At 36.7% G+C, this 13,384-nt stretch overlaps 1 protein-coding gene across 2 annotated transcripts; it reads right to left on the bottom strand.

The window, feature by feature from the left end:
* Nucleotides 1–961: 961 nt before the first annotated feature.
* On the bottom strand, nt 962–11,687 carry LOC110816327 (P-loop containing nucleoside triphosphate hydrolases superfamily protein). Of its 2 annotated transcripts, none has more exons than XM_022044476.2 (5): nt 11,594–11,687; nt 10,851–11,028; nt 10,059–10,101; nt 2,131–2,210; nt 962–1,588 (listed from the first exon to the last, which is right to left on the bottom strand). In XM_022044476.2, the coding sequence occupies exons 2-5, from the start codon at nt 10,867–10,869 to the stop codon at nt 1,191–1,193; spliced, it is 540 nt and encodes a 179-aa protein (XP_021900168.1). In that variant the 5' UTR covers nt 10,870–11,028; nt 11,594–11,687; the 3' UTR covers nt 962–1,190. The 2 variants fall into 2 exon arrangements, with proteins under 2 accessions (XP_021900168.1, XP_021900166.1); XM_022044474.2 differs by having other exon boundaries at nt 11,501–11,635.
* Between the last annotated feature and the right edge of the window lie 1,697 nt (nt 11,688–13,384).

The following is a 13,384-nucleotide window of genomic DNA, read 5'->3' as shown; positions in this document are numbered from 1 at the left end:
CGCGGCGGCGCCGCTGGCTTTCGGCCCTGTTTTCCGGCCGTTTGGCCGGGATTTTGGCTCCGATTTGGCCACTGGGGAAATCAGCGTGGAAAAACGAGTCGGGGTATGAAATTTACCTCGATCGGCAGTCGGAAATCCCTCCGGTGCGGCGGCGGGTGGCGGCGGCCGGCTTCTGGTTCGTCTTCTCCGGCGAGGGCAGGCGGCTAGGGTTTGGGGTCTGGTGTAGGGGTCTTATTTATACCCTTTTCCCTTTTGATCTCAGTCGTCCATTTTGATTTAATCTGGGCCGTCCGTTTTTAATTAAATCTGGGCCGTCCATGCGATTAAATCTGGGCCGTCCGTGCGCGCGATTGATCTGGGCCGTCCGATCGCGCGCACGCGGATCGCCAACGTGGCCCATCCCCGATCAACGTGGTTTTGCCACGTGGCAGGTCCTGGTTGGCCAGGCCTGCTGACTGGGTCTGCTGACGTGGCACGCGTTTTTTTTTTTTTTTTTTTTCCTTCTTCAATTTTCCCGGGCGCTACACAAACTTTATAAATAAATACATATATATATATATATATGAAGCTAATAACTTAATGAATTATAAAAAAATTTAAATTAGTTAGGCCAAATATATTTAAATAATAATAACAATAATAGGTTTAGCATAAGAAAAGAAATATAATAGTAAAAAGATTCAAAATTGTTTTCAATTATCATTTAAAGTTAATATATTTGGTCTTAGAAAAATTAAAATAGAAGACAAATCATTTCACAATCTTCAATAGCTACAGATTATATATCTGGGACAAAACTCGAAGTTATATTAACCTTTGTACGAATAAAAAATACATTAATGGATATATTTATAATAATATTAATGTTAACTCCTGCAAATAAAAAATACATTAATTGATATATCTCACCCAAAAAAATATATTTATAATTATATAAATTTAACAAATTAATAAAATCAAATTATAGCTAAACTGATAATTTTATAATAAACTGAGAAATAATTCTTATTCTTAATGTCTTAGCTTTATCAAAATACATGTTTGATTTTAACTTTCTAATCCCATGGATTTATAACAAGAAGAATACATCTGTAAGCTTTCCCAGACAAGAGCAAGGGAAGACCAAAATATAACTTATCAAGACACTGACTGCTTTCTCAGCTATACAGTTTGGTAATTTTCAATCAAAGCTAAATACTCTGTATTGCATCAACAATGGCTTCCGGTGTTAAAGTGGCATCAACCTTAGGTATCTCTTCAGATTCATCAACCTGAATCAGGTCTAACTGGGATTGCAAAAGCGTAGGCGGCATGAAATGCTTCCCTTCTGCAGCTCTTTTCTCTAGTCGAGCAGCAATGACCTTGGCTCCCGCATTCAACATCACAAATTTTACAGCACTAACGTAGCTTCCAGATTCATAATCAGGATCTGCAGCTCTTAGAATTTCTCGGTATTGCTTTCTCAAAGAAGAGCATCCAAGTATCACAATTTTCCCACAGACTAATCTCTCTTTGACAGCATCCCTTAGCATTTCAAGCCACGGAATTCTGTCTTCATCAGAAAGAGGAATACCTCGACCCATTTTTTCTGGTCATGAATACAAATTATCAGAAGAAAAAGATAAAAAACTATTGGATTTTTGCAGAGAAATGATTTATTTCATCCATTTCCAATCAACTATTGCCCTAGCCTCCTTGGCGGATTAGCTTAACATGTATTTCCTATGTCCCAATATCTTCATACAAAACTACTTCTCTGACAGGATCTTCTGCTCATGTAGTTATGTTCTCTCTCTTTTTTAAAAAAAAAAATAAATGAAGTTATATTTTCTTTTCATTATATGGTACAATGTGATATATAATAAGAGATTATGTATCGGGGTAAGAATGTCATATTCAAACAATGATGTTTTCACTCATTTCCCGTGTTTTGAATACCAGATAAAGGACATTATGCCCGTAACTGCTTTCTTTCTAGTTTGGTACTCATGGAGAAACAAATGATATGGATTTGACAGACAACGTAATATACTAATTCGTATGAATTCAGCAAGGATGTGGCCCTTGCCAGTAGGTACTCCCCCTTCCATAGAGATGAATGTTTGTGTGTGCCGGAAGTTAGATATATACCTTTGTTTAATTGTGGGTGGAAATCATCAGCATCAATAAAATCACAATCCCAAGCTTTGGCAAGCATCTGACCTATTGTCCTATACAAGACAAGAAATAGGAACATAAGAGAAATCATAGTTCATCAAGAAGAGCAAACTACCAATGTGAAAAGAGAAAAACCAACAAATAGACGAGTGAGAAAAACTAATTTAAAAGTTATCCTGATTCTTGAAAAATGAAAATGGTCCAAGAGTATGGAGAGAGCCATACAGGTTAGATTATCTATCTGAACTCGAATACTATCATGTATTATTATTATTATTATTTACTATTTATTATTATTATTATTATTTCTAGAGTCTATTATGCATTGTTAGAATGAACATAAACAATGCTATAATATGCAATTAGTTATCAAGGAAAGTCAGTAAATGCAATAAAACAATAACAAGGGTCACAAAATCATGACCAACTTATTTGCGAAAATGGATAATACCATGTCCGATGCTTTAACGACAGACCACCAACACTCAAAACAGCAGACAGCTAGCAGCAGGCAACTGCTAGCCCAAAAAAGCTAAGAGGAAGAAACATTTGAATCCCCAGAAAACATGTCTATTACAAAGAAATACTTCAATAAACCTTTCATCTTAAGTAATGAAACTAAACAAGCAAGATGCTATAAGAATGAATTTCAGTTGCATGTAGATTCTTGCCTAAAACAATGGAAAAATCATATGTAATATCCACCACTAAAATTTGACCAATAATTCAATCCAAATTAAAATTACTAATTTATACAGACAATCAGAGAAAAAAAGGTAAAGCATGCATATTTCAGGCCTGGAGATTCTGACATGGAGATCTGTTCACCAGCTCAGATGATACATTGCCCAAAGAATTTAAGAATGGGTTTGATGCTGAAATTCCAGTAGAAGAGATCCCCTCGCTTGATCCAGAATTATTGCTTGCTGCTGAATGCTGTTTTTTTTGTCCTTTTCTATTGTAATTTCAAATCCCTGAGCATCTTCCTTCCCTAAAATGAGTTGCTACATGCACAGTTGGCATCAGCATAAATTCTTGCTTGTACTAGTTGAACATTAGGAATGATGCAGAATTCTCGAATTTATCTCTATCATAATTTCCTAAGCTTTCTCTGCTCTACTCACCCCTTCTTTTTCCTTCTTTCTTTGTCTTTCTCTTGTTCTTTTCTACCTTCTCTGCTCAGGTGTCCAAAAACAAGAAAGCTGACAACCTGGTATTATAGGCCATACCAATCCATAACTTCGACCATCACCTAAATGAGCTCATCACAGTGGTCCACAAGACTGCTAAAGATGCTTATCACCACTTTGATGAACTTCGAAGTGACCTTATAAACCACCCAACAAGAGAAACATTAGGCTCTTATCGTCTGAATCAATAACAAAAGCAGCTCATGGAGGCTTTCCGAGGCTGAAACAAAATTTCTGCTTCTCCACCTCAGCATCTCCTACTCTCTTGCCTAAAGGACAAGCTTCTCACCTAAACCAAGGGATTTGGAGGATAGCAGCGGTCTAGTGGTAATTCAAGCGCTTCCTTCAATCAGCATTACCTCCAACTGACCAACCCCATTTTGATAGGATGAACCTTCAAACCTAGACCAGAAAGTGCCAGAAATATTTGTCATCTATAATATACTAGAGGATCAAAAAGGTGGAATTGGCTTCCTTTTATGAGAGAAAAACTGATAACCTTGTTTATGAGGGAAAAAATGATTAACTCATTTCAGGGGGAGCAAACACAAAAAAGCATAGATGGCCTATTTTCATTGAGGATTGGAGTGCCTAGATTAAAAGAGATGGTTATATCTAATTTGGTAGAAGAATTTAATAAGTTGAACTAGGAAGATTTGGTGTTTTCTATCAGGAGAGTCTCAAAGAGCTTAAACTATGTTCTGCTTTGACTGGCACCAATGAGTACCAACCTCTCCTAAACAAGTTGATAGTCTGCCAAAGACCTTAAACAAATAGTCATCTCCCATGCAACCAAACCCCCAGAGCCCTGGGAAAATCCACCAACCCAAGAAAGGATCTCTAGCACCTATTGTTTTATTGCAAAGAATTTTCTTTTCAGTTCATCAATGTAAACAACACGGCTCCCTGGTATTGCAACTTATCTGGAGCCAGGTATCCATGGGATGAGAATTTTGGAGAGCGGTGGAGGAATGGAATGTGAATATCAAAGTGATGTAGGAAAACCGGAGCTTGTTATAAATCAAAATTAGAAATATATGTTGATCAAAGTGATATCGAGGTAATTCTAGTCAAAATTGGAAGTTACATTTATTTTATGCATTTTGTAGCTCTTTCTCATTTTGGAGAAGATGAAGATGCAAGTTGTCAAATATTTAACAATGATTCAATGCTAATGAGATAGAAATAAATATATTTCAAAGACATTAAATTAATATCATTAATTAATTTGTATACTTCATTGGTAATATTTTGTATAACTTTTAAGGAAATGACTTGTAACACCCAAAATTTGTAATTTTATTATTTAATTTATTAGAATTTTTATTTAATTTTATTCTATTTTAATATTTAATTTATAAGGTTTTAATTTAATTTAATAGAAATAAAAATAATAATAATAATAAAATAGGGTAAAATTATTTTTAGAATTTAATTGAAATTGATATTGGGAAAAATTGGTGAAAATTTGGATTCTGGGAGGTGTTTTTGAAAAGAAAATCGAAAACTGGGGGTCAAAACGCAATTTAGAAAAGTTGTGCCACGTCAGCTGCCACGTCAGTAGCCCAATCAGCAGCCTCGGCCAACCAGAACACGCAAAGTGACAAGGAAGCTGACGCGGGAGGCCACGCGAGACGGAGTCACGTGGGCGATCCGCGTGCACGCGATCAAACGGTACAGATCTCACGCGTACGGACGGCGAGGATCTCACGCACACGGACGGCCCAGATCTCACACGTGCGGACTGCCCAGATTGAATCAAACACGGACGGGCCAGATCACATCGCGATGGACAGCCCAAATTTATTCCCATTTTAATCGCGATCGGACGGCACAGATTAAATCGTGATGAACGACTGAGATTAAAAGGGAAAGGTTATAAATAACCTCACCCACACCCAACCCCAAACCCTAGCCGCCAGTACCCTCATCGAAGAAGAAGAACCAGTCACCAGAGGAGCCAGCCGCCGCCACCCGCCGCCGCACCGGAGGATTTTCCGACCGCCAAACGAGGTAAATTTTCTCCTCTTGGCTCGTTTTTCGATGCTGAATCCGCCTATGGCCAAATCAGAGCCAAACCACCGGCCAATCGGCCGGAAAACATCGCCGAAGTCCAGCGCCGCCGCCGTGGCTTCCCTCAGTTTTTGCCTCCGATGAGGCCCTTTTCGGTTCCCATTCGATACAATTTTTATACCACTGTGATCACCGTCCTTTTCTCTACAAGTTGACCGAAGCAAAACATCAAATCGCGACTCGCACCGGAGAAGCTGCCGCACTCGAGAGCTTTGCCGCCGGTAAGTCTCGGTTTTTCGTGATTTTTTGACCCACCGAGGGTCCTAGGGTTGTTTTATCGCAGAAACCAATGCAAGTTTAGCCGAATTCAGCCAAAAACGGCCAACCCGAGGCGGATCGCCGCCGCGGACGGCGGTACCGTCGCCGGAGCACGGCAGAGCCGCCGTGCCGGAATTTTGATATTGGCCGAAAGAGCCCTGGGTCTGATTTGGAGTTTTTTGGGGACATGTGCAGGTACCGGAAGCGTGTTTCAGTTCCCGGGAGAAAATTCAAGGAATCTAGTGACTGCCCGTAGGCGTAGTGTAAAGCCGATTTCAGACCCCGAAATAAGTAAGATCTCTCACCCTATTTTCTATCACGATATTAAATCTCAATAAATGATAAAACAGTATTTCATGAATTGTGTATAATTAATTAAGGTTGCTAATGGAGCCCGAATCTGATGTATTTTTCGGTCAGTTGTTGTTTGATCTATTTTACAGTTTAAAATACAGTATGGTATATGATGTATTTATTTTATGGTTTCGTATGCATGAATCATGGTTTCATTTATTATGCTTTGAATTATTGAGAACCCGTTGTTGTCTTATTTGGTGTTCATTACTGGTTTACGTGTTTATGTTTGATTGGATAATTGAGACCGAGAAAAATAAAAAAAAAGGTATGTGAATTGATAAATGGATGATGTCGACAGCCTATCTAAATATCCTAGGAGATGGTGGAAGGACCGGGTCTGTAGGGAACCCTACCGGGAACGTGGTCTCTCATATCGAACGGGGTATGGAGACCTTATATATTTTGGCGCCCATACCGGACGGGGTATGGGGACGGCCTGTTTCACCCTCATACCGGACGAGGTATTGAGATTTATGGTTTTTGGCGCCCATACCGGACGAGATATGGGGACGGCCCGTTTCACCCTCATACCGGACGGGGTATTGAGGTTTATGGTTTTTGGCGTCCATACCGAACGGGGTATGGAGACGGCCCCGAATCAAGTTATTAATGTTAATGGTTCACGTGTAGTAGGGACCCCCTATGGATCCCCATGTATACTAGTAGGCTGGTAAAAGAGGAGAATTGTTGTCTGATTATTGAAGTACAAAAGTATAACATATGTTATGTTACAAAGTGTATATGATTTTATGATGGTTATAATGTTATTATTTTCATATGTTATTTTCATGAATCTTACCGAGATAAGTGGACAGTAAATGTTTTTATTATTAATAAATGAGTTTGTTATGAGTTATGCTCCATTAGTCGTTTTTGTTTTCTACCAACCTTTACTTCTGTGACAGTGAGATAGTGTGATGTCTTTACTGGGCAAGTGTAGTTCATTTCTTATTTAACTATTTTAGATCAGGAGGATTTGGTTCCTGAGCCCGTCCCGCAGGAAGACGGCAATTAGACGTCTAAGAATTTCATAGTTTTATTTATAACATTCATTACTAGTATTTACCTCAGTAAGTTTATTCTTTCATACGTTGAATACGTTTTTAGTTATTGTGTAAGGGATGTTAATCAGAATTTTTATTTCGCTTCCGCACTTAGAACTTTTAATACATACATTTTCTTTTAAATTTCCGAGGTCGTTACATGACTAGATAGAGAGTTTCAGTATATTGAAGTTTTAATACTTTGAATGTTTTTGTTGTATTCTGAACTATAGTACACTTTGGTGGATGTTTTGTGTCTTCTTTATGGCAATTAAATAATGTCTGGAACAATTTGATTGATGCTTTTATTGCATTCATGTTTAACAACTGGATTGTGGTTCTGTGAATATTTTGGTGGATTAGCATTGAAAATTAGGTATTAATTTTATATTTAATTTTGGAAAATGCTGAAAAAAGAGGGAACCGTGTTTACTTATTGTGATGAGTGAGAATGAGGTGGGGAAAACTTCCTCGCTAGGGATTCGAGCAGGCAAGGGGTCATTGGGGGTGGGAATGGGTAGAGGAAGTGTATTTCCCACCTCAAATTCACCCCATTACTGTTTCTACTAGCTAACCTAAAAAACTCGTGAGGGTCTTTATGCCTGACAGGGCATGATTGGAAATTCATTAAAAATAGCATCCTTAGTTAACCACTAACCAATTCACTGAAGAACAGTGTTGCTAGGTTTGAAGAAGCCACAGCAGCTTTCCTTGTCCTCAAAGATGCCATGCCCAGTACACCAATGCTTGCCTTAACAGATTTCTCCAGGTCTATTGTTATTGATACCGATTGTAGCAGTATAGCAAAGGGAGCTCGTAACACAAAATGAGAGGTTACTTGCTTCCTTAGTTTCTGTACCAAAGATTTCAGCTCAATAACCAGTCGTTATCTGTTTATTTAAAAGAACTGTTAGCTGTTCCGCAAGCAATGGCAAATTGTGAGACTGTCTGGAACACTTTGATTTGAACAGAAGCATCAGACATTTATTAGAATCGTTCGTACACATCCAACAAAAAAGCATTCTTAAATTACTTAAGTTGGATTACTCGATCCAATACAAGGAGACAAAGAACATAGTGGCAAATAAATTACCCCAAGTTTTGATGCCAAGTCTCATTATCAATTCCAGTCAGGAATACTTAAGAGAAAGGCCTATATATGGGAAAGTGTGGAATAAAATGGTGCAAGAGATGCATGATTCCACAATTTGTTGGACATTCAAGAATTAGGGTAGTTACCACCGTGCCAAACAACATTATTTTGGCTAGGGATACAGAACATTATTGATTTGATGTTGCAATGTTATACGTGTCAAAAGTGCAAAACTAAAAATTCCTACCAGTACATTCTTGTGCATGGAAACTTCCATGGATTTTATTGAAAAGCTTCTAAGACCATAAGAAAAGAGTCATAGTGGATAGCATCACAAGGATGCTTACTTTATTGTACTGGCTTGCCCCTACACAGCTTCCAATGTAGCTTAACTATTCTTAGATCAGAGAAAAAGCCACCAGGTCCTTCCAAGGGTACTATATCTCATCATGACAAGGTAGTCACTAACCTCTTCTGGCAAGAATTATGTAAAGTTTTGGGAACTGAATTACATATTAGCACTTCTTACCATCTATAACACAAAAACAAGCGGAAAAGTGCTTAGGATCCTATTTATCCTACATGAACAAAAGCCCCACAAATTATTTTCCTAGTTGGAGTATGGCTGAATGGTGGGATGACTCCACCTCTCACTCAGCATCAAGATGGCAACCTCTCATGCCATGTATGGATTTTCCCAGCCCCATTTCTCTCCTTTGCTAGACAGGACACTTTCCCCTTATAGGAATAGGAAGTTCTCGCAGAGAGAACAAATGATACAGCTCCTCAAGGATACCATGTCTATAGCTCAAAATAGGATTAAGCAATATGCTACCTCTCATCAGACTAACTTGGTGTTCATTATGTGGGTGATATGATTTTCTGGTTTTCTTGAAACTCCAACCTTACAAGCAGAGTTCCTTAGAAGTCCAGAAATGTCTTAAGCTGGCATCAAAATATTAGGAACCTTTTGAAGTATTGGAAAAGTTGGAACAGGATTGAAGTTTTCAGCAGATGCCTAACCTCATCATTCCTTCCATGTATCATTACCAAGAAGCAAGGAGGACCAACCTGAGTTATGAGTCCACTTGCCAATGATGGGGCCACCAAGGCAGCTCAAGTTAACCCCTCCAGCATTACTTTAGGAAAGAGAGATCAAGAAGGAAATAGTGAGAAAACTTTGATCCAGAAAAAGCCAGTTGGAAGACAAAACATTCACTCAAGTTCCTTTGCTTGACCTCATCTTCCTTGGGGAGGATATGCTTCAAGAGGTGGGAATGTTAGGCCTGGAGAAGCGAACATGGAGCCCACTACCAGCTCAAATGATAGGTGAACTGGATAATGAGTTAGAAACTGATATTTCTGTGAAGAGACACCAACGATTTTCTAGAACTGTTGGTTTCCGGATGATGTTATCTTGGCTCGTTCTTTTCCATTGTAACTTCAATTCTCTAAGAATATTCCTTCTGTAAATAAGTCGATGCATGTACAGCTGGCAAGAGGATATATAGTCACTTGTAATGGTTTAGCTAGAAACAATGAAGAATTCCATAAATTCTCTCCAAGACATTTTTCCTAAGCTTTCTCCGCTCTTTTTCCTATGTTCTTTTTCTTTCAATCTATGCTTTTCCCTTCTTCTTTTCACCTTCACTCCTCAGTTATCCATGATGATAGGCCCAACACCATTCTGCAAATTTATCACTATCCTTGAATACAAGGAATTAGATACCCAACTAAAATCAATAAATTAATGAGAAAAGAAAAATCTATATCCAGATGAAGACAATATGCATGATTAAGTTCAACGAGATGTGATTTCCCGCAATATTCAACATATTTTTTCTCGAAGAGCTACATTGAACATCTCAAATAGGGACCAAAACTTACGATTTGCCAGAACCGCTGACACCCATAATTACTACAGCTTTGCCTGTGAAGAGAAACAGAAAAGGGAGCAGGAAATTAGAAATTATAAAATCAAGGACATCATCACTAGGAGATATTGCATAACGTACAGAAGATTCAACATGCCAATTACTGAACAATTTATTAAAATAAAGACAGACAATATAAATATCACAAAATTTCCTACTCTTCTATGATGTCTGAAGGCTGAGGAACCTGTACAAGGACCAAAACAAAAGAAAAATGACTCTTTTTTTAAGTATCAATATATTCATTATGAACAAATAAAATAGAATGAAGCAATTCCATTCAATATCTAAAAAGACTGATCCATCATATCCTTCTATTGGGTGGGAAACTTATGGTTTAATTTGTGTGAATTCAATAACTTCAAGTTTGGTGAAATAATCTCCCATTGATAACTTATAGTTCTCATTAAGCTAGGAAAATGTTATTTAAAAGACATGCTTCAACTCTTGCAATAACAGATAATATGGAAAGCTACCCAACTAATCTTCATATCTAAATTGTTGCTGTATGCAAAAGAACTAGATGTCTATTATGATTAACAAGACCGACCTATTACTTCAACATTTATGGTTAGAGCAAGAGCATGTAAATTGGAAGATGGAGTTTTAGTGTTAAAGAACACAAAATTTAAGGACTAACCATAGAAACAAACGAAAAGTAAAAAGTAGGATTAGCAAGCAAATTGAACTTTAATATGACAATCAACCTACTCTGGAGCTAAGAATAAATCACAGTATCAGTTACCTTTGAGATTAGAAGGCATGACTGGTCCAATAATTGGATATAAACTGAATAAGACGCCAACTCTTGCAATGTGAAAAATGGAAATAACTGCTCCCTTTTGCACCAAAAGTAATGAAGTTATTATAGAGCATTCCTGTTCAAGATGAACTAGCGAATCTTCAGAAGGTACTTATGCAACCTGGAAAACAACAACCATGGACAAATTGAATTGAAGATAACAATCCTTTTCCAACGTTTTAACAAATGTTGAACAACTTAAATGAGGTTTAGCAAGAAATAGGAAATGTTAACATAAACTAGAATGTATGGATGTAAAAGAGCTGTGTTCGTGTTTGCAAATGTACACAGGACAATTATCTATCAAGTAAAAAACAAAAAATATACACACACATATATATATAGTATTATCAAAGGCGCGATAGATATAATACATAAAATCCACCAAAACAATGAGAAGAACTACACAAACGCATTGATTAATTTAGGGTTATTGCCTAACTTGGGGATTCAACAATATCGACTCGTCTAATTTTAGAGGAAAATGATGCAGATTCATATGCAGGAGCTGAAATTAGATATAAATAGTTTACAAATTTGCTAAAATCCTTCAAAAATTTGAAGAGAATAATCAAAACATAATCCATGAATACCCAAAAATTAACAAAAACATCCCATCTTCTTCTTATCCATAGGCAAAACTCTCTGCTACTTGCAGCTGTTTTCCAATTTAAGACGGCGAATACCTTAGAATATATTATGTGGGTAATTGAGAAAGCTGCTGTGGGTGTGTGAATCTTAAAAATGAGTTAAAATAATTATTTTTAATTAAAAATTATTTAGTGTTAAATAAAAATCTTAAAAATTTTAAATATAAAAATTATATATTATAATTAAAAAATAAATTTTCACATTATTATTATTAAAAATATAAAAATATTTTTAAAAGGCAAAAATTTAACTAAAGATTTATAAACCTTAGTTGGCTTTTCAGGACACTAAACTTTTTGGTTGGTCAAAGTCAAACTATTGGATTTCAAACAGAGCCTGAGTAAGAGTGGTTGACGTGTTCATATCTGATTGAGAGCTACGTCACCAATTTTTATTCATTTAACTTTTATTCACAATTTTTTCCCCTTTAAAGTAAAAGGTTTTTGTATGAGGGAAAATTTTAGTGTTTTTCTTTTTCAAATTCCAAATGAATATTTTCTCAAAATCTTACTCTTATAATTATTAAATTCAAATGTGAAATTTTTTTTCTTTTATCATAATTTTCTTAATTAAATAAACGTGTATATTTATACTGTACTAAAAAAATCTTCATAAATTTTATGAAAAGAACTGAGATTGTAATAGAGAGATTATAATAATGAAAATGTTATAATTGAATCATTTAAATATTCTAAATTGTAAAATAAGAGGCATATTTATGGTTTAATTTAAATTAGTATACATTATATTTATTATTAAAATGTAATTAATTTTATTAATTACTTCCACGATTACAACAAGTATAAGTTTTGTACTTAGTGAACGAGTTTGTTGAACTTACTTCTTTATCAAGTACTAAATAGCCATCAAGGTCGTTGGGTACATTAGTTACTAACTTTGATGTATCACTAGAGTATTAAAATACTCAGAACACTCATTGAGCCAGTAAAGCTCATTAGATTTCATTATAATATTTTTATAAGTAAAGTGAATTTGAAGCATGTGTCAGGCGAGTACAGGACATTTGAGGGTGCCCTGATCAATATATATTCTGTTTTATTTTGGTATCATGATATGATCCCAAAAATCTAAAGAAAGCATTTCCCAAATAGTCATGAGAAGTATGTATGCGGACTAGGTGATCCCTGCACCAGTGAGATCACCTGTAAGGGGTACACAGGGGAAGTTGTCTACATGCACGAGAACAGCATAAGAGGCCATTCGTGAGCGCACATATTGGGCATGCGAGCACCTTGTGGCACGCAAGAGAGAAATCTCGTGCCCTCAGGAATTCTCAATCCCACGAGGACACATATTCGACTTTCCCTTTGGATTTCCGCAAGCTTGAAACCAAAGAGGAAAGTCCAAGCCAGCTAGTTCAGTTTTTAATTTATCTCAAGCTTAGGGACAGGCTAAGATCACTCAAGATGGACTTGGAGAGTTAGGAAAAAAGATTCAAGTGCCTTTAGGTCCAATCACTAGGTCAATGACCAAAAAGTTTCAATAAGCCTTCAATCTCTTAGTTCAAGAATGGATCAACAAAGAATTTAGTTTGGAGGCCCAAGATCAATCAAGAAAAGGCTAAAGGAATGAAGAAAATAATTTACCATGCATCCTTTAGGCCTTAGGCCTTAGGCCCACATGGCCAAGAGAAAGGAGGAGAATCCAAACCTGTGTACGCGGTTTCTTTCTCCTTTTAGGAGATCTGAATCCTTTTCCCTTTTGGATAACTTAATCTTTTCTTTATTTCTTTTTCAAATTTAAGAGCCACCCAAGGATCTATATGGAGAAGAATAGTGACTTCTAGAAGCGAACAATCATAGCAA

The sequence above is a fragment of the Carica papaya genome, chromosome 1 (genome assembly GCF_054855325.1).
Source record: "Carica papaya isolate Zhongbai chromosome 1, ASM5485532v1, whole genome shotgun sequence".
Classification (NCBI taxonomy): domain Eukaryota; kingdom Viridiplantae; phylum Streptophyta; class Magnoliopsida; order Brassicales; family Caricaceae; genus Carica; species Carica papaya.
This window is presented reverse-complemented; position numbering and strand designations above follow the sequence as displayed.